This window comes from Dipteris shenzhenensis, chromosome 10 (genome assembly GCF_047967505.1).
Source record: "Dipteris shenzhenensis isolate YYH24624 ecotype China chromosome 10, Dip_SZ_1.0, whole genome shotgun sequence".
Taxonomy (NCBI): domain Eukaryota; kingdom Viridiplantae; phylum Streptophyta; class Polypodiopsida; order Gleicheniales; family Dipteridaceae; genus Dipteris; species Dipteris shenzhenensis.
In genome coordinates, this window is record NC_141605.1 from 37,949,887 (window position 1) to 37,972,079 (window position 22,193).

The 22,193-nt window shown below is 47.8% G+C and overlaps 1 protein-coding gene across 4 annotated transcripts in view; it reads right to left on the minus strand.

The window, feature by feature from the left end:
* Window positions 1-22,193, minus strand: part of LOC147897774 (D-lactate dehydrogenase [cytochrome], mitochondrial-like) — a 102,503-nt gene that overhangs the window by 11,754 nt on the left and 68,556 nt on the right. For all 4 annotated transcript variants that reach the window (XM_087380221.1, XM_087380219.1, XM_087380218.1 and 1 more), the window contains one exon: window positions 489-532. In XM_087380221.1, the coding sequence (XP_087236347.1) occupies window positions 489-532 (44 nt within the window). The remainder of the gene's footprint in view (window positions 1-488; window positions 533-22,193) is intronic.

Consider the following 22,193-nt stretch of genomic DNA (forward strand, 5'->3'; position numbering starts at 1 on the left):
TGAGGTAAGTTCCGCCTTCCGTGTGGACGGAGATGGGCCACCTAGCCAAGGGCTATCTTTGCTTCTCTAGGTGCCCTACTATGGATAATAAAAGCTGGCAGCCCCCAAGCATAGACAGGATCCACCCATCCGCCCAAGAGTATGCCCTAGCCCCACCATGCATAGGTTTCCCCGAAGGGCCAGACCCTCACAAAAACTTCCACAATTAAGGCTTGGGGTCGACAGGGATCAGGACCGACACGAGAAGGGAAGGTGAAGGGCAGGCACACAAAAAAACAACAATAGGAGGGCTCAACAGAGATAAGAATGCAGAGACTGCCTTGTGATGAAGCCTATGGTTGGACTTGGATCAAGAGTAGGAGGTTCCTGATACAAACACGACCTCTGTACTTTATACTTTTTATTAGCGTTAAATTTACACAAAGATAAACTACGCAGACACATCTAGGCATAAAGACAATCCAAAATCAAAATCTAGATTGTCTTACTTTCATTTTGCCAACTCCAACTCCATGCTCCCCGGTACATGTACCTGCAATCCAATCCACATAAAATGATTTGTCGATCATACAACACTGTGAGACATATTTTGGAGCCAGAACTGATAGAGAAGATAGTTTCTTGAATCTCGGATTTTGAGGAATTTACTTTTGCTAATCAAAGAATGGTATAAGGTGGAATTACAACTACACCCTAGTTCTGTATATAAATATTGTGTGGAATAGACAACAATCCCTGTTGGATCTCCATCTATTATACCCTTTTTCTTAACCTTGCACAGCCCCTATGACTTACATGCTTTTGAATTGTGCATCTAGGAGTTTCCTCTCTTTTTCCTGAAATAACAAAATTGCATTCCCCCCTTCCGAAAATCAAAAATGAAAAATGGTAATTGCCTTGAAAAAAATACATTTAAAAAATCGAATTGCAGGAACAAATCATGATTTATAGACTTACCTCTGATGATTATGGTAGGAATACATAGTTTTGCCCAAAACTTTACTCAAAGCTGCTACATAAGATAATTCTGTAAATATGTAGTGCCCAAGACAACATCAAAAGGTCTAGGGACAATATTGGGACTAGACATCATGATGTCTAGTTTTGCAATGAAACCATGCAAAGATGAAGGGGTTTGATCGACATAAAAAGGTATCCAAAGCTCAAAGCATCGAAGCTTGAAGCTCACCCTTGAAGCTGGTTGAATTGACCACCTGCGTGTCTTTAGGTTTTCTAGCAAGATCATGCACAAATGCTGACTTTTTTAGGTTTCTGCAGTCGGACAATTCTGTAAGTATGTTGTACACATGTGAACATCCAAAAGGTCTATGGACAGCCACAAAACTATGATGTACAGTTTTGCAATAAAACCAAGCAAAGATTCTACTCCCAAGGGGTTTGATCTGTTAGAGAAAAAGGATTGCTTGCTACAGCCAACCCCTACGCAGCCAAAACAAAACATAGTGTTGAGATCTCACAACAGCAACTTCAAATGCCAAGGAGCTTGTATGTATAGAGACAGAACACTTGAGATGGGAAGAGAATACACATAGATGTACAACCGAACAGTTTCATCTATAGATAACATAACATTCTCAAAATATGTACCATCACCTACAGCAACCAATCGCTGAGATTGGGCACCAGTCTCAGACTTCTGTTTGCTGTTCACCTGATGTAGACCTCTCCTAGATCACCACATATCTCCATCAGGCTTCAGTGGAGCAAAGATTCTACTCCCAAGGGGTTTGATCTGTTAGAGAAAAAGGATTGCTTGCTCCAGCCAACCCCTACGCAGCCAAAACAAAACATAGTGTCGAGATCTCACAACAGCAACTTCAAATGCCAAGTCACACCATGAGCTTGTATGTATAGAGACAGAACACTTGAGATGGGAAGAGAATACACATAGATGTACAACCAAACAGTTTCATCTGTAGATAACAGAACATTCTCAAAATATGTACCATCACCTACAGCAACCAATCTCTGAGATTGGGCACCAGTCTCAGACTTCTGTTTGCTATTCAACTGATGTAGACCTCTCCTAGATCACCACATGTCTCCATCAGGCTTCAGTGGATGCTCTAGGTGAGTTGCCACTGATTTCCTGTGGATCTGTGTGCCACAGTATGGCTCTTCTACGGCCTCTAGACCTGCCCCTCTATGTGCACCCAAATGGTGCAAAAGCTCCTGAAAGCTGACTGAAGGAAGTGCCCACAATGGGCCTTTATATAGGGCTCCAGGCCCTGCTTCATCTGGCCGACCAGATCAGCCCACCCACCCGACCTGTTCTGCCTGACCTGAACGGCTCATGTCGGCTGACCAGGTCTTGCCATCTGCCCACCTGATGTGGCCCTGCCTCTCGCCTATTTCTGTACCTGACTGCACTGCATAATATCTGTTGTATATAAGAACAGCTTTCCTTAATGGACACTTGTTGGAAGAGGTTTATGTCAAGCAACCTCCTAGTTTTGAGGTGTCAGGTGCAGCCCATAAAGTATGCAAGCTGAATAAGGCTTTGTATGGGCTGAAACAAGCTCCACGAGCTTGGTATTCAAAGATTGATGCCTTTCTGACCAGCAGGGGTCTCACTAATAGTCCAACTGAAAGTACCCTCTACATCAAGAAAGATGGGGGGGATATTTTAATGTGTCAAATTTGGGCATGCTTCATTTCTATTTGGGGATCCAGTTTATATAAGAGAGACGTGGCATCATTATGTCTCAATCCAAGTATGTGCAGAATCTTTTGGATCGGTTCAAGATGCATGATTGCAACCCCATAGCCACTCCCATGGAGCCAGAGCTGAAACTTATCCAGCCCTTGTGCAGCCTCTAACTGCTCCAAACGTCAATGGTCACCGTATAGCTGCAGCCTGCAGCCTGCCTCTACGCTCTACCTGCTCCAAACGTCAAGGTTATGGCTATGGCTGCTCTCTTTTCCCATTTTGCAGCAGGTATGGTTGCTCAGTGCTCTCTTCTGAGTTCTCGGGTTTAGTAACCCCTTTAGTTGATGCCAAATATCAGGGCCTCAAGTCCGCTTTTGGAAATTGTTCCTTTGCATTATTTACCCTATTTGCAGCTTGCAGATCTGCAAATGGGAAGACCAAAAGGATCAGAATGGGAATTTGTAGAGGCTTTAAATCCTTTAGGGAAGGACCAATACACTTGTAAATGTAAATACTGCCCTCATTCATGGGATGGAGGACCGACCCGTATAAGGGCGCATTTTCTTGGGCTTGGGGGCTTGGGGGTTGAGAAGTGTACCGCTCCTCCCTAATGTGAAAGATACTTGTCGAAGATTACAGGCAAAGGCAGCTCTGAAAACGGCTGCAAAACAGCTTGATGAAGATGTGGCTGATTTGCGGGATGCCTCAATGAGTGGTACTACACGTGGAAATGCATCTGCCAGTGCATATGAGCCAAAACAAAAGAAACAGAAGATGTCAAAAGGAGCCTTGGCCAAGGCATGGGAGTCACATGCACAGAAGGATGCATGCATTGCTCTATGTCATTTTTTCTTTGCAGAGGATATTCCTCATTGGAAGGTGAGGAGCCCTTATTTTTTGGAGATGGTTCGTGCCATTGGCCACGTTGGGCCTACCTTCAAGCCTCCATCCTACAATGTTTTGCACACAAAGGAGCTAACTAATGAAGCAGTATGAATAGATCAAGAGATGCTACAGTTCCGGCATAAGTGAAAAAAATATGGCTTCAGCAGAGCTTGTGATGGCTGTCGGCAGCAGCGTATAATCAATATCATGGTCTCATGCATATTTGGCTCAGCCTTCTTGCAGTCCGTGGACACAAGTGGGCAGTATAAGTCAAGGGAGAACATCTTTGGGATACTGAAAGATGCCATTCTTGATGTTGGGGCTGAAAATGTGGTGCAGGTGTGTATGGCAATGCATCTAACTGTGTGCAGGTAGGAGAATTGGTGGAGGAAGAGTGGCCTCATATTTTCTGTACTAGATGCACATGCCATGGCCTTGACCTCTTGTTGGAGGACACTGGAAAGCCTACATGGGTGAACCCAATGTTGCTACATGCTTAACATGATTGTGACATTTGTTACCCAAAAACACACCATGTTAGCAATATATACAAAATTCAGCAAGGAATAGGTGAAACCAGCACAAACACAGTTTGCTTACATGTTTATCATGTTAGCAAACTTGTTGCACGAGAGGGTATACAATGGATTGCGCCGCATCGTTGTCAGTGATGAGTATTGTAAGAAGAAGGTGTCACACACTGTGAAAGCACAACATGTGTCTTCTATTATATTGGGTGCTTCATTTGGCAGAATGCGAGACTCATTGAGAAGCTTTGTGGACCTATTTTGAAGATCCTTCGCCTGGCCTATTAGGGAAGGATTGGATGGTTGAGAAGATAGAAACTATTGATGGGATTGACTCCTCAAAGCTGGCTGATGTTAGAGCCTTGTGTGTCGACAGGTGGAATGTGATGCACTCTCCATTGCATGCGGCAGCTTTTGTTCTCCATCCTATTTGGAGAGAAAAAAATCCAAATGGTGACAAGGAGAGGCATGATGAGTGGATGGATGACAGCCACGGCACCTTATGTGATGAGTTGCATATTTACAGGTCCATGTCAGGCACATTTGCTCATGTGATTGCAAAGGATGAAAAGAGAATGCACCAAGGGGTGAAATGGTGGGAGACATTTGGGGCTCCCACGCCAAATTTGCAGCGGTTAGCTCTTTGAGTGCTCTTGCAAGGCACATGTGCTTCTCCTAGTGAGAGGAATTGGAGCACATTCTCTCTTATCCATACTAAAAGAAGGAATAGGCTGCTTCCAAAGAATACCAAGAAATTAGTATACATCCATACTAATTTACGTCTCATCAAGGAAAGGGGATTTCGGAAGATAGAAGTGACCCTGGAAATTATCAACAAGCAAAAGGATGATGATAGGCTGCTCGCTTTGCAAGCGGATATAGAGGGAGAAGAGATTGCAGCCCCTATTGTTACACTTACAGGGAGGATGGATGTTGCTGCAAGCAGCTCTAGTATTTTGGAGTCCCATGGCGAGGCAAATGAGGATGATAGTGATGAGGAGGAGGAGGAGGAAGAGTAGTAGTGTGCGGGCATTGATGCAAATGATGATGAGGATGCAGATGATGATGATGAGGAGGAGGAGGAGGAGTGTGCGGGCATTGATGCAGATGATGATGAGGATGAGGATGAGCAAGAGGATGACGATGAAGATGAAGATGAAGATGAAGATGCAGCCTGAGGCTTGATCCTCATCGGTTGTGAATTGTCATGCATTTCAGGCTTTATTTCAGGGCTGTGGCAGCCTTTCCTTTATGATGTTTTGCCTTTCATGTTTCGGTGTAGTTACTAGTACCTACTTCCTTTGATCATGATGTTTTGGTGTAGTAGAGATGATTGATCTATGATTTATGATTCCATCATTTGACACTATGTATAAAAATCTAGAATCCAGATGACTATGGTCTTTGGAGGCTAGAGTCTTTATGAATGATGAATCATGACTCATGAGTAATGACTTTAAAATTAATACAAATTTCAAGTTTCAAGCTGACTAGCACTTTTGCATTTTGCATTGGTGTGCATACTCGTCTAGTAGCTCCACCCTCACAGTTTGTTTATATAGGATTCTCACGGTCTCATAGACCCATCGATCTTCCGAAGACTTTAATAAACTCTCTCTCTCTCTCTCTCTCTCTCTCTCTCTCTCTCAGCAGAGGGACTGTAGAAACATCTAGAGGCTCTAGAGATGTTCCGCAGAGAGAGAGACTTGACTAATAACCTTGGGAAAACCAAGGTTATGATCTTCGACACCTCGCAAGCAGTGTCCCGTCACCATAGTTTCACATAACGTGACGAGCCTAAGGAGATAGTGCAGTCTTACACATATTTGGGGGTGGTGTTCACCGTACTAGGTTTCACAATGACCCATGCATATTAGGCACGACTCACACGAGGATGGGCTGCTCTGGCCCCCGACTAGAGAGGCGATGCTTCCAAGCACACTTCCAGTGCCTTCTAACAAAGGGTTGGCTTTTTGACACGCTGGTGAGACCAACGGCCATGTATGCAGCACCTTTCTGGGGGAGTGATATTTCAGCGACAGAGTGGAGGAGATTCGAGAGGCTATAGGTGATTATCGGATCCAAGAGGATTTGGAGTAAGCCCTCAATCCCCAATCAAATTATACAGGCAAAGTTCGCCATGACCCCCTCCAGGTTGATGCAATCTTTCAAACAGTGGCGTTCCTCCACAGAGTCTGGGCCTTACCCCAGTGGAGATTACCGAGGTTGGCATTGGAGTCCTCCAAGCGACTAGCAAAGAGCGGTGTTGATACTACATGGTATGCATGGGTATCCACATGGTCTGTTAGTCACCACATTCAAATGGACACACTTCCCCCCTTTCATGCACCACCCAAGACGATCCCATGAGATGAGATCAACCGTATCATACAGTTGGACCTCCTCCAACTCCATACATCTAGGGCAAGGGGAGAGAGGAGTTCCCAACCAAGATCTAGTTCTACCATGGCCACCTCCTGAGGGTCTCAGAGCATGGTCTTGTCATCAGACCTCAGTATCTCAAGGACAAGAGAGTCTCACATGCATTGAGGATCGTCATCAGTCAGTTGCGAGCCTCGTCATATCAACTAAGGATTGAGGCAAGGAGAGCCACGGGCATACCCAAAGAGCAGAGGACTTGCACACTATGTCAAATGGAGAAGATGCACCCCTCGAGGCCTATCAGATTGGGTTGAGAGCACGATAGGAGTGAAGCAAGGACGCCCCCTCTCACTAGTAGTATTTGGACTTTATATTAGTGAGATCACGACTTTCATTGACCACTTAGGAGGTGAGGGATCGTTACTGTCCGATTTGATGATGCAAATACTACTATAGATGACATGGTCCGTCCATCCTCTTCACCAGCAAGCCTACAGAGACACCTAGAGGCCATAGAGGTGTTTTGTAGAGAGAAAGACCTGACCGTCAACCTTGGCAAAACTAGGGTTATGATTTTCAAACCTCATGGCCAGTACTTCACCAACACAACTTCAATTACAAAGAGGAGCCAGTGGAGATTGTACAATCTAGAGACAATCTTCGTCGCGGGGCCAATCTTCATGATGATCCATGCAGCCAAGGCACAACCTACACGAGGACATGAAGTTCTTGCTCGACTAGAACGGCAATCCTTTTAGGCACATTTCCAAGACCCTACGACAAAGTGCTGGCTATTTGATACACTCGTGAGACCGACAGCAATGTACGTAGCACCCTTCTGAAGGAGTGACCTATCAATGACGGAGTGGCAACGTTTCGAGAGGCTACATGTGATTATGGGATCCAAGATGATTCGGAGTAAGCCCTAAGTCGCCCACTAGATCATGCAAGAAGAGTACGCCATGAGATCACTCTAGATTGATGCAATCTTCCAAATGGTCACTTATCTTCACAAGGTCTTGGCCTAACCTTGAGGGAGACTACCGAGGTTGGCACTGGAGTCATCTATACGACTAGCTGAGAGTGGGATTCGCATGGCCTGGTATGCAAGCATATCCAAATGGTTTGGCAGCCAGGATATTCTGATGGACAGTCTCGCTCCCTTTCAAGACAGCTTGGATTGCCTTGAGCCCTTGGGCCACGGGATGAGATCAATTGTATTATATGGTTAAACCTACTCCAACTTTACACGTCATGGACTTAGGGACGGGAACAGGAGTTCCCTACCAAGGTCTAGTTCTACCGCAACCACTTCTTGAGAGTATCCAAGGATGGACCAATCATTGAACCCTAGCATCTAGAAGATAGTCGTGTCTGCTTCATACGTCATGGACTTGGGAAAGGGACCAGGAGTTCCCTACCAAGATCTAGTTCTACCGCAACCACTTCTTGAGAGTATCCGAGGATGGACCGATCATTAAACCCCAGTATCTAGAGGACAAACGTGTCTCACACGCCCTGAGGATTGCCATTGGACAAATACGGGGTCTCGTCCCATCGATTGGGGAGAGCCACATGTACGCCTAAAGAGCAATGGATTGGCAGATTGTGCATGTTGGATGAGGTGGAGACAGAGGAGCATTTTCTATGTACTTGCCCAATTTATTACGAGTTCCAAGGACGGCACAACTGGTTCTATGAGGAGGGACACGGTTTTGAGCTGCTCTCCTGGCTGATTCTCTTCCACACTCAAGTCTATGTTGGCCTCTATCTGATGGAGATGCAACGACATAGAGAGATCTTAGTGCGCCAGATCAGACAGCAGGAGGAGATAGTAACTCAGGAGACAGGCTCAGCGACACGCCACAGATTTCTACACATTCGAGTCTGCCCTTGGACATGGCAGAGTAGAGGAGGAGGAGATAGATGATATGAGGGCAGCATGGGTCAATGGAATAAAACTGACGACGACCAGAGATGCCACTAGAGATGCATGGGCCACACATGATGCACAGACGGACCAGAGCATGCACGATAGAGGTTCAACCCATCAAAGCTCTACTCGAAGGAGGTCGCCCGAGCAGACACATCACTCTCAATATGGCCCACCGAATACAGAGATCACAAAGACCGCACCCCCCAACACGGTGAGACACGATCCGGCAAACACAGACACAAGATATTTTTGCAGCTCATAGAGAGCTACCATGGAACCTAGTTATGTGTTTTGATTTTGAGAGTGAGTATTAGCTTTGACTTTTGATCTTAGTTTAGTATAGTACTCAGCAAAGGGCCTTAGTCAACGCTTTTGCCTCAGCCCACAAAGGCTTGTATGAGATACTCTGATTTAGTTTGTCTCATAGGCCCACGAGGCATCCTGAAGACGATAATACCTACCTCTCTCTCTCTCTCTCTCTCTCTCTCTCTCTCTCTCTCTCTCCACGGACCAAGGGGCTTCTTTTTTTCTCCTTGGTCCTTCTAGCGGGGAAGTATGGCAGCCCTTACCGCGGGCTAGACTTGTCGGATATAGAGTGGGCTCGTGTGGAGCGGCTACAGTTCTCATGCTATCGCGGATGATTCGCGGTAAGCCCTCCGTGACTCACAAGATCGTTCAGGCTGAGTTTGGGTCATCCCCATTACAGCTAGATGCTGCATTTCAGGTCATCATGTATCTGAGAGTCAGGGAGTACGGGGATTACACTTATGGGCGCAACAGACTACCTTGGCTAGCATTGTCCTCCTCTATGGCACTTTTGGTAGGAGGGACCAGAGATGCTGGTATGTAACTAGGGCTCTACATAGATAGACTCCCTCCCTTCCAGTACAATATGGATGCTCAGTTTTCTCCCCTCCTGTCACACAAGGTCAACCAGGTAACCTGTGCGGATCTCTTGCAGCTACACACATTCTCGACCTAGTTGGGACCGAGCGAACTCCCAATGAAGCTCAGCTTCTACAGAGATCACTGCTTGCACATCACAGAGGACGGTTTCATTGACCCACCAAGATATACGTAGATCCACCTACCCCACTCACTGAGGATCTCTATTGGGTAGTTCCGGGTCTGTTCACATAGACTTCGTATCGAGAGCGGCAGAGCAAAGGGCCTACCTAGGGAGAGGCGCATATGCACATTGTGTGACATGCAGCAGGTTGAGACGGAGGAGCACTTCATCTTCACGTGCCCTGTTTACTATGACGTCCGAGGGCGTTTCTACTACCTCTTTAGAGATAGCTTTGAGGTTTTCTCTCGATTCCTCTCCTACCTAGACCAGAGATTTTTGGCGCGCTTCATCCATGAAGTAGTCAAGCACTGCGACAGGATACTTCGATCACGAAGACAGGACCAGACTTCTTCCTTACCACATCCTTCTCAAAGCCCCATCACGGAGTTCTTCCTGTCAAATTACATGGACACCCATGAGACGAGGCCTCGACATGTTTATGGACCACAACCAGTGATCCGACAACTCAGACAGAGGCTTGACGCGTAGATTACACTTGGGGACATCCCCTCTCTGTTTAGAGTCGTAGCCCGGTGGTCAAGAGTTACTATGGCCCTTGTTAGACGCACAGCTATGACTAGGAGACGTCACAGAGCCGCACTCGTGAGCAGCCGACAACACTATCACTGATTTCATGCCTCCATTGCCTCATCCACCCTGATGTCCTGATGACGATGATGATGATGATGATGATTATGAGATTGATATGTAGTCGACCATTGGCATGACTATGTTGTACTTAGCACTATCATTTTGCATTTTCATTCTGCATTGGTGTCGATGCTCGTGTAGTAGCTCCACCCTTACAACTCGTTTGTACCAAGTTTTTCACAGTCTCATAGACCCATCGGTCTTCCGAATACTTTAATAAACTCAACTTCCCACCAGCATGGAGCACCACTACTATCGTACTAATACACAAAGCAGGAGACCTCATGGACACCGGGAACTATCGCACCCTCATGATTGGCCACACACTGGCCAAGATCTATGGATTGGTACTAGAGAGAGAGATCAGCAGTCATACACACACACGGGGGCAGTGAGCACTAGGGCAGGCAGGATTCAGGAGGCAGCACTCTACTCTAGACCACATTTCCACTCTGAGGGCTATCATTGAGGAGGCGAGGTCCAAACATCAGAGGGTCTCCACATGCTTCGTAGACTTTCGAAATGCCTTCGACATTGTTCCACAATCCCGCATGATCAAGAGACTACGCAAATCCCAGGGATGCTGATTTGGGGTATGATGAGCTTATATGAGTCGGTCAAAGGCAGGGTCTGTGCCCCAGGCAGTCTATTGAATTGGGTCGAGAGCACCATTGGGGTGAAGCAGGGCTGCCCTCTCTCACCGACTCTCTTTGGACTCTACATTGATGAGATCACATCTTTCATAGATCGCCTAGGTTGCGAGGGCTCATTACTAGGGGATCTCCTCATACAGGTATCGTTATATGCTGATGATATAGTCCTTATATCATCTTCAGTGGAGGGGCTGCACAGAGATCTAGAGGCATTAGAGGTGTTTTGCAGAGAGAGACATCTGACGGTCAACCTTGGGAAAACTAAGGTTATGATCTTCAACACCTCACGAACAGTGACTCACCCACTTAGTTTCACCTATCGTGGTGAGCCAGTGGAGATAGTGCAGTCATACACAAATTTGGGAGCAGTCTTCACAAGACCCATCTTCACGATGAAACATTCAGCCCAGGCACGGCTCACACGAGGGCGTAGTGCTTTGGCTAGACTAGAGTGGCAGTGCTTCTAGGCGCATTTCCAAGATTCACCAACGAAGGGTTGGCTTTTCGATACACTAGTGCGGCCGACTGTCATGTTTACAACACCTTTCTGGGGGTGCGATCTTCCGAGGATAGAATGGAGAAGCTTTGAGCGGCTACAGGTGACTATGGGATCCAAGATGATCCGATGTAAGCCCTCAGCTCCACATGAGATAGTACAGGCAGAGTTCGCCATGACACCTCTCCAGGTTGATGCCATCTTTCACATAGTGACTTTCATCCACGGAGTCTAGAACTTACCCCATTGAAGAAAGCCATTTCTGCCCCCAAGATTGGTTGTGTCTCCCGTCGAGGGGGGGGGCTCATGCTCCCGCTCCTGCACTAAGACCTACATCGAACATGGGACCAGCCAAGAAAAATGGGGAAAGGTGACAAAGATACGGATAAAGATGCCAAGAAAGACGACAACAAAAACAAGAAACAAACACAACTGAAACTCGAAGATGTGAACACACGCTACAACCGCAGTGGACTCGGAATTGACAGCAAAGCAAAGGCGGGGTCCACCTCAGCCTCAGCGTCAGCGTCAGCCTCAGCCTCAGCCTCAGCTCCCGCCTCAGCTACATCCTCATCCTCAGCTTCAGTGCCAGCCTCAGCTTCAGCTTCAGCTCCAGCTTCAGCCTCAACCTCAGTTTCAGTTTCAGTTTCAGTTTCAGCTCCACTTCCATCCATAGCCTCTACATCCGCAGCTACAGCCACTGGCACTGATATACCGCCCAGAGCACACTCGATTGAGGTTCGGCCTATCACCACTTTCCTCAGAGGGGACCGCCCGAGACGAGGGATCACTCTTCTCCCGCTACAGTTTCCTCTCCGATTATGACACCTACTTTGGAGGGGTCATACACTATTCCGCACTACTCGACCTTTTTCTCCCCTCTTCCTCTCAGTCAGCCCACGTTCCCACACCCTGCTGGGATCGCATCCTCCACACCACTATCATCTCCATACCGCACCCATCTCACCCAGTCATCACCCAGCCTCCAGTCTCATCCCCACACTTTCATGCAACAGTCCTTTCAGTTTCCACTGGGACACGGACGAGCTGACTCATCAGAGGCTTGGGAGACCTTGCTGATGGAGGTAGATAGCATTCGAGAGCACGAGATGGAGCTGTCACGCTTTGCACAGGAGCAGACACGCTTCACCCAGGGGCAGGCGCGTCTCATACAAGAGCAGGCTCAAGCTATCCGAGACCAAGGTGATCTTATTCAAGGACTCAAACAGGAGATCTCAAAACTCCAACAGGTCACTGCTATATGCACAGTCCCAGGGAGCACCCCAGTGGTGGAGACACAGACTGTGAGCATTGAATCTGCCATCGAGGAGACATCTAGATGGGTCGACATAGCCAAACCGGAACCTGCAAGGGTAACCGTTTCGGCAAGACTCTTGGAGCAGCAGTAGAGAGCTAGTAAGGCTCTCAACATCAGAGTACAGGGGATCCCACGTACTAAGGCTACACCGATGGCAGATGCAACGGCCTTCGTGGCCACTACTCTAGGGGCGACTGAGCACACGATTGAGAAAGCATGGCAGGTCGGGAGGGACCCCAACCGAGAGCAGCCCCTTATCATACGGTTCCATGACTCTCACGCACGACTCTCGACTTTACGTCGTAGGTAAGCCTTACGAGACCACCCAGTGATCTCTATGGATGAGGACCTTACTCCACTACAGGTTGAGGAGAGGCGCTTTCTCTTGCGGCAGCAGGATCAGGCCCACAAGGAGGGGAAGTGGACAGTAGTACGAGATGGACGACTCCTTACAGCCCCCGTCAAGCACCCACCTCCTCCCCACATAGAGAGGCAGGGTCTATGAGACTCAGATATCCGAGACCCTATCCTACACCATCTTGAACTGTAATGGTACCTTATGCTCAGAACCAAGGAATTTCTCAGAATTCTATACAGGTCATGTCATAGTCTTTTATACAGAGACACATTAGAGTCCAAAGCGCCCACTACAAGTAGGCAGCGGGTATACATGGGAGTCTGCCTACAAAGATGAGACGAGGGATACAGGAGGGTTCGAGGGTCAGAAGGAGTCGCAGTCCTTTACAGATCCACACTTTTGGGGGCCATCTCAATGGAATAGAGAGATATACATTCCAGGTTCCTCTGGATCCGGATTCGACACATGGACAACCGGGATCTGTTTATTAATGTTTGCTACTTTTCCCCCTGAGACCTCCCACTTTGCCAAAGATATTCGAGGTGAGGATGAGACATCCCCATTTGCTGCTCTTTATCAATCCATTGTTGACTTCTCTAGTCGTGGAGAAGCCCTCCTAGTTGGGGACTTCAACGCGAGGACAGGCGCTCGTTAGGCACCACTCCTCGACTTCAGGGATGATTCTACTCTACTGCCAAACATTGACCTTGAGGAGGCAGGTATGCTACGGGTTTCGGCTCACAAAAGAGGACCTTTCACATCCTATGGGCAGGCCCTATTAGACCTCGGCAAGATTTATATCCTCATTATTTATAATAGTCTTGACAGATGGCCCGCATCAGGTGGTTTCACGTGCTTTCCACATGGGGGAGGCTCCAGTGTTGTGGACTACATCATGGAATCCCCTGCCTTCACATCTCGCATCATTGACTTTACCGTAGCACCTCTCCCTCCAAGGGCTAATCACACCTATCTTTTCTTTAGCATTTCTACTCCCCGTCGCGCAGCACTCTCCACCTCGCTTAGCTCTTACTCCACCTACCATGCGCTTTTATCGCGATCACTCACCTACTTACTCTGGCCGTCTATACTTACTTCTTGCCTACATTGACTTTATACCCCTATTAGAGGACCGTGCTGCTCTAGTCACCCGCTCACTACATGAGGCTGCTCTCCACGCTTTCCCCCACACCACCCGCCCACCACCCCCTGGGACCGTACCCTGTAATAGCTTGTACGATCATGAGTATAAGGCTTTACGCCGTCAACTCAGATTCAAAACCAAAAACAGTCTTCCAAGTGAACCAAAGACACTACGCGAGTACTGTTGACTCGTACGCAAAAAGAAACTAGACTTTGTTCCCCAGAACATTTTGTTCAGTAACAACTCTAAGGACTTTTAGCAGAGATTTCTACAGGGGCGGTCCCCCTCACCACTCATTGACACTCAGGTGTGGTTTGATTATGCACGCACACTCTATGATATCCCAAATCAGCCAGTCCCTAACCTCTCACATATGCCACGCCCCACATCCTGCACCCTCTTCATTAAGGGGGGGGGGTTAAGGATGCCGTAATGAAACTTCATAATGACCGAGCGAAGGATCATGAGGGACTATGCACTGAGTTCATTGCATACGGGATTAACATCCTAGCCCCAATCTTAGCAAAGCTATTTAATGAAGCTATTTGTTTGGGGTTTCCACGCACCTGGACCATCAACACTATCTCACCCATTCACAAGGCAAGGGATCCCATGAGCCCGGAGAACTACAGGACCATTATGATTGGACATGTCATGTCCAAGATTTATGCATCAGTGCTTGATTCTCAGGTCAGAAAATTTGCGGGGTGTCGAGGACTTAGAGGAGAGGGTTTACTGTTGCTTTGTGAGGGTTTTCTGAGAGCATAGGGTTTTCTGAGATCATGGAGCAGAGGGTTTTCTGAGATCATGGGACCATGGACCACATTCTCACGCTCAGATGTATCATCGAGGAGGCGAGGGCACGGAAGCAAAGGGTTTACTGTTGCTTTCTGGATTTCCGCAAGGCATTTGGCACAGTTCCAAGAGCCCGCCTCATATGGCGCCTATAGGATTTGGGTTATGACCAAGAGATCATTTGGGCTGTCATGGCACTTTATGAGCGAGTTTCAGGCAGAGTCCGAGAAGGATCTGGGTGGACAGACGAGATCATGAGCACTATCGAGGTCAAACAAGACTATCCATTATCACCTACCTTGTTTGGCCTCTACATTGACGAGCTTGAGACAATGATGCAAACACAAAGGGGTAGGGTGCTCTCTTGCGGGCACGCTGATCTGGATATTGCTTTAAGCAGATGACGTGCCTCTCTTGTCTTCCTCGGCAAAGGGGCTCTAGAGACACCTTGATGTACTACAGTCCTTTTGTGAGTCATGATTTGAAGGTCAACTTGGGTAAAACCAAGGTTATGATCTTCAATACATCTCGAGCCATTATGCGCCTGGAGCAGTTCGCATTTGATGGGTCACCTGTTGAGGTAGTTGCATCATACACTTATCTTGGGGTCACCTTTTTCGGACCCATCTTCACTATGAGACCCGCGATGGAGGCACGCTTGGGTAGAAGATATGCTTCATTCGCTAGACCAGAGAGGCAGTGCTTCCGCTCTCACTTTCAGGATCCATGGACCAAAGGGTTGCTTTTTGACTCCTTGGTCCGCCCAGCGGGGATGTATGGCAGTCCATGTTGGGGGCCAGACTTATCGGATACAGAGTGGGCTAAGGTGGAGCAACTGAAGGTTCTCATGTTATCACGGATGATCCGTGGTAAGCCATCCATTCCTCACCAGATCATTCGGGTAGAGTTTGGGTCACCCCCATTACAGCTAGATGCTACATTTCACGTCATCACGTATCTGTACCAAGTGAGGGAGTATGGGGATTACACCCCTGGGCGTAGCAGGCTACCATTGCTAGCACTGTCCTCTTCTATGGCACTTGCAGTAGGGGGAGACCAGAGGTGCTGGTATGCACGCACAGAGACATGGTTTGAGGGGCTAGGGCTCCACATGAACAAACTACCTCCATTCCAGTACAGTATGGATCTCTGTTTTCTCCCCTCCTATCACAAGAGATCAACCAGGTTATTCGTGAGGATCTATTACAGCTACACACATTCCGGAGCTGGTTGGGGGCCCGAGTAATCTTCCAGTGAAGCTGGGCTTCTACAGAGATGACTTCTTACATATTATAGCAGAGGGTTTTATTGACCCACCAGGATACACGCAGATTCACCTACCCCACTCGCTGAGGATCTCTCTTGGGCAGTTCTGGGTCTCCTCACACAAACTTTGTATCGAGAGCGGCAGAGCAAAGTAACTACCCAAGGAGAGGCGCATATGCACATTGTGTGACATGCAAGAGGTTGAGACAAAGGAGCATTTCATCTTCAGGTGTCCTGTTTACTATGAGATCCAAGGGCGTTTCTACTGCCTCTTTAGAGATCGCTATGGGATTTTGGCCCATTTCCTCTCCTACCCAGACCAACGATGTTTGGCAGGTTTCATTCAAGAGACACTTAGACACCGCGAGAGGTTACTCCGAGCATGGAGCCAGGATCAGACTTCTTCCTCGGCTGATCCCTCTCAGACCTCTATCACGGAGTTCTTTCAGCCAGACCACGTAGACCCCCGCGGGACGAGACTTCGACATGACCGTGACCCGGAGCTGGTGACTCAACAACTCAGACAGAGGATTGACACACAAATCATACTGCGGGACATCCGCTCCTTGTTTAGAGTCGGAGCCCGACCGATGGGGGTCACAGTGGCCCTGGTTAGACACAGAGCTACGACCAAGAGACGTGCCAGGACTGCACCTTTGAGGGGGCGATAGCACTCTATTGCTGACCTCATGCCTCCACTGCCTCATCCATCCTGGCGTCTTGCTGTTGATGATGATGATGCTAAAAGTGATATATAGTCGACTATCGATGTGACTATGTTGTACTTAGGACTTAGTACAGCCATTTTGCATTTTTTGCATTACCACAACTTATTGTATCAGGTTTTTCACAGTCTAATAGACCCATCGGTCTTTCGAAAACTTTAATAAACCCTCCCTCCCTCCCCCCCCCTTCTCTCTCTCTCTCTCTCTCTCTCTCTCTCTCTCTCTCTCTCTCACACACACACACACACATCCAAACATCCTAGATTTCTCGAGCCGTATGCATGTCTTCATCCAGACATCCTGGATTTCTTGAGCCGCAGGGAAGTCCTTCTAGTTTGGGACTTCAACACCAGGATGAGCATACGTCAAGTACCGCTTCTGGACTTCTAAGATGATGCCATATTGTTGCCAAACATTGACCTTGATGAGGTAGGCTTGGCACAGATATCCGCTAACAGATGGAGACCAATCAAATCATACGATCAAGCATTTTTGGATATGGGCAAGATGCACGATCTTGTCATATATAATGGTTTTCAGCTATGGTCCTCCTCAAGTGGCTTCACTTGCTTTCCACATGGGGGAGGGTCTAGCGTGGTTGACTACATCATCGGATCCCCGGCCTTCACATCCCACATCAATGACTTCTCCGTTTCACCACCCCCCTAGGGCAGATCACACCATCTTTTTTTCAGCATCTCCATACCCCGTCTCACGGTACCATCCACCACAACGATCACACACACCACTTGTCATGATATACACTTCACTCACGAGCTTGCACCCACATACTTTGCACAGCAATATACATTACTCACGTATATTGATCACATACCCCTACTAGGGGACCGTGCTGTCTTGTTACCCGATCTTTCCACGAGGCTTCCCTTCACGCCTTCCCATACACAGGCCCTTCACTAGACCTCCACCTCTTGGTTCTGTGCCTTGCAATAGTTGGTAGAAGTGTAAGGCTCTTCACCAAGCTCCAACTAGAGGGTTGAACATAGCATTCTGAGTGAACCAAAAACAATAGGCGAGTACCGTCATCTAATACGCCGAAAGAACCATGCACTTGTCGACCAAAATGAGGAGCTGTTACTGAACATTTTGTTCAACAACAACTCCAAAGAGCTTTGGCGCAAGTTCCTAGAGCGGAAGTCACCTTCACCTCTCACCGACACTCAAGTTTGGCACACATGCACACAGCCTCTATGATGTTCCTCACCAACCCGACCCTAACCTCTAGCACTCACCCTGCCCCACCACTTGCACTCTGTTTACCAAAGAAGGTGTCAATGATGTGGCATTAAAGCTCCACAATGGCTGAGTGAAAGATCACGAGGGACTTTGTACTGAGTTTATTGCATATGGGATTAACATCCTAGCCCCGATCTTAGCAAAGCTATTCAATGGCGCAGTCATAATTGCTAGCCGAAACGAAAACGGAAGAAACGGAAGAAACAGAGTTTCCTGCCCCCGTCGAAAGGAAAATGGAAGAAACGGTAATATGATACAATTTATGTATAAAAATTTATTTTTTATACATAATATAATTTTTAATAGAGTGTAAATCATACATAATACAATTATCTATACTCGAACCATGGAGAGGTGAGAGGGAGGATGGAGAGGTGAGAAAGGATGGAGAGGTAGAAGGAGGATGGGGAGGTGAAAGAGGATGGAGAGGTAGAAGGAGTCGAAGGAGGAGGATGAGAGGTAGGAGGAGGGAGGTAAGAGAAGAGAGGTAGTGGAGGGATGGAGAGCACGCTGAGGATGGAGAGCAACTGCCAACCTACAGGATGGAGAGGATGGAGAACAGGCTCCAGCCTGTAGGGTGGAGAGCAACTTGCAAAATGCAGGGATGGAGAGGAGAGCGGCTGCGGGTGCGAGGGCCCAGGAGTCAAAGATGGAGAGGCTGGAGAGTAGCAGCACAGGAGGCGGCGGAAACGATGACAGGAGGCGACGAATCGGCAAAAAACGTTTTAATCAAAAGAGGGCAAAAAACAATTTAATCAAAAGAGAGCAACCACCCCCCACAACAACAAAACAACCCCCCCCCCCCTCCCTACACAAAACCACCCCCCAAAAAAAAAAAAAAAAAAAGGTATTACGAAACAGCGTTTTTTCAAGAAACGTTGTTTCCGTTTCGCCGTTTTCGTTTCTTGGCAAGAAACGGCCGTTTCTTGCAACTATGGACGCAGTTTGCCTTCGCTTCCCACACGCATGGACCCTTAACAATATCACTCCTATACACAAGGCTAGGGATCCCATGAGCCCGAAAAACTACAAGACCATTATGATTGGGCATGTCATGCATCTGTACTCTTCACAGAGGTCAGTCGGTTTGCAGAGATGCAGGGACTAAGAGGGGCAAGCAAGATTCTGAGAGGACCATGGGACCATGGACCACATACTCACACTCAAGGGTGTCATAGAGGAGGCCAGATCACAGAAGCAGAGGGTGTATTGTTGCTTTGTGGATTTTCACAAAGCTTTTCACACAGTCCCACGCCTTTGTGAGTCACATGATTTGAAGGTCAATCTTGCCAAGACCAAGGTTATTATCTTCAACACATCTCAAGCAGCCATGCACGGAGCTGTTCACATTTGACAGATCTTCAGTTGAGATTGTCTCCTCATATATTTACTTAGGTGTTGTCTTCTTTGGCCCGATTTTCACGATGAGACCGACAATGCCTCACTTGCCCGACTAAAGAGAAAGTGCTTCCACTCACACTTTCAAGATCGTGGGACCAAGGCTCTTCTCTTTGATTCCTTGGTTCGACCAGCCGGCATGTATAGTAGCCCTTATTGGGGACCCAACCTCTCAGACACAGAGTGGGATCGAGTAAAGTGACTACAAATTCTCTTGCTCTCATGGATGATCTGTGGGAAACCATCCGTGCCACATCATATAATTCAGGTCAAGCTTGGCGCTTCTCCATTTTAGCTAGATGCAGAATTCCAAACCATTACTTATCTGCACCATGTCAGACAGTATGGAGATTGCACATCGGCGGGGAGACGTAGGATGCCATGGCTCATCCACGAGTCTTGCAAATGGAGGGAACGAGAGAAGCTAGTATGCACAAACACGTAGGTGGTTCGAGAGATTGGGGCCCCACATGGATAGATTACCCTTCTTCCAATACAACCTAGACAACCCATCTATCCCACTTGGGTACCACGAGATCTTTTACAGCTACACACATTCAGGACCTGGTTGGAGCCAAGAGAGATTCCAGTGAAGCACAGCTTCTTCAGAGACCACTGCATAAGCATCTCTGAGGAGGGCTTCATTGTCCTCCCAGAGTACACTCGGATTCACTTACCGCACTCATTGAGGATCTCCATCGTGCAATTTCGAGTATCATCACACCGACTTTGTATCGAGAGCCGACGAGCTGAGGGGATACCCAAGGAGTACCTTCTATGTATGCTATGCGGCCGGCACGAGATTGAGTCAAACGAGCACTGTGCACTTCATTGCCACGTACACTACGAGATCCATGGTCACTATCATTGTCTCTTTAGAGACGGCTTTGGGCCCCTCTCCAGGCTCCTTTTGTATCCTGAGTAGTGCCTCGCTGCTTTCATTCATGCGGCGGTTCGACATAGAGAGCACTTACTCAAGATATAGAGGTACGCCTCAAACACACTGCCCGACTCTTGTGAGCCCGGTCGACGGGAGTCACAGTGGCCTTGGTTAGACGCAGAGCTACGACCAGGAGACGTACCAAGATTGCACCCTTGAGGGGGCGACAGCGCTCTATTGCTGACCTCATGCCTCCGCTTCCCCAGCCTCACCATCCTGATGTTCTGTTGCTGACGATGATGATGATGATGGTTATGATGGTGATGCCGATGATGATGCTCAGATTGATATATATATATATATACAGTCGAGATATGACTATGCTGTACTTAGGACTTAGTACTGCCATTTTGCATTTTATTGCATTCTGCATTGGTGTGGATGCTCGTTTAGTAGCTCCACTATCACAGCTCATTGTATTCAGGTTTTTTCGCAGTCTCATTGACCCATCGGTCTTCCGAAGACTTTAATAAACTTTCTTTTTCTTTCTTTCTCTGTCTCTCTCCGAGAGAGAGGAGATCAAAACCAGGGGAGAAGGAAGAAAAGGAAGAGCAAGACGAGGGTGAATTATGACGGTGTCGGGCCAAGGGGACACAAAGTGGACTGAGAATTACAGTGTGGAATTGCAATGGCACACTCTGGTCTAATCCAGGTGGTTTCTCGGAGACATACACTGATAGAGACATGGTCTTCTATACTGAGACACATGAGAGCCTCGAGAGAGCTGTGACAAGATATCCATGGGAGTCATCTCATAGGCAGGAGACGAGGAGAGACACTGGTGTGCGGGGTTCGGGGGCAGTGGCTATCCTCTTTAGATCACACATGAGACCTCTCATATCAGTGGCACAGAGAGAGGAGCATGCACAACACATGTGGATACGAGTGTGTTATTTCCCCCCACGTGAGGTCACCAAAGAAGGGAACATCCCGTATGAGTCGATTCAAGATGATATCACTGAATTCTCCAGGCAAAGCGACATCCTCCTTCTTGGTGACTTCAATGCACGCACAGGGAACAGGCAAGTGGGCCTACTAGACTTTGCATTGGATTCCCTCATAGTTCCAAAACTAGATGCAGTTGAGCTCGGGATAGTGAGACATTCTACAGATGCACCACACGTAGGGTATGGACGACATCTACTTGAGCTAGGGGCTGTTCATGATTTGATCATTTACAATGTTCTACAGAGATGGCCATCATCCGGTGGTCTCACTTATTCCCCACATGGCAGAGAGACAAGCACAGTGGACTACTTATTGGGTCCCTTGGCCTTTACCTCACAGATATACGACTTTATTGTGCCCCCTCCCCCACTCTATGCTAATCACTCGTACTTAGCCTTTTGTATCCCTACCACTATGCAAGTCACAGGGAGGGTCCCCCCCACGCCCACTCGTGTATAGGTTCACTTTGATCGTGCCCTAGACCCCATCTATGTGAGCAACCTAAGGGACTTCCAGCCCTACTACTTGGAGATGTTGTAGACCTCGCCCACACCTCAAACACCCTTGCCACAGTAGTCATGGATGCAGCCATCAAGTCTTTCCCCACGACTCGATTTGCACGTGCCTCACTAGGGAAGATGCCACAAAATCCTTGGTATGATGATGAGTCCTTGGTATGATGATGAGTGCAGAGAGATGAGAGCTCACCTCACGTGAGCGAGCCCTTGGCCACTTGACATCACCCGAGGCACAGCGAATCTTACGACGACTGAC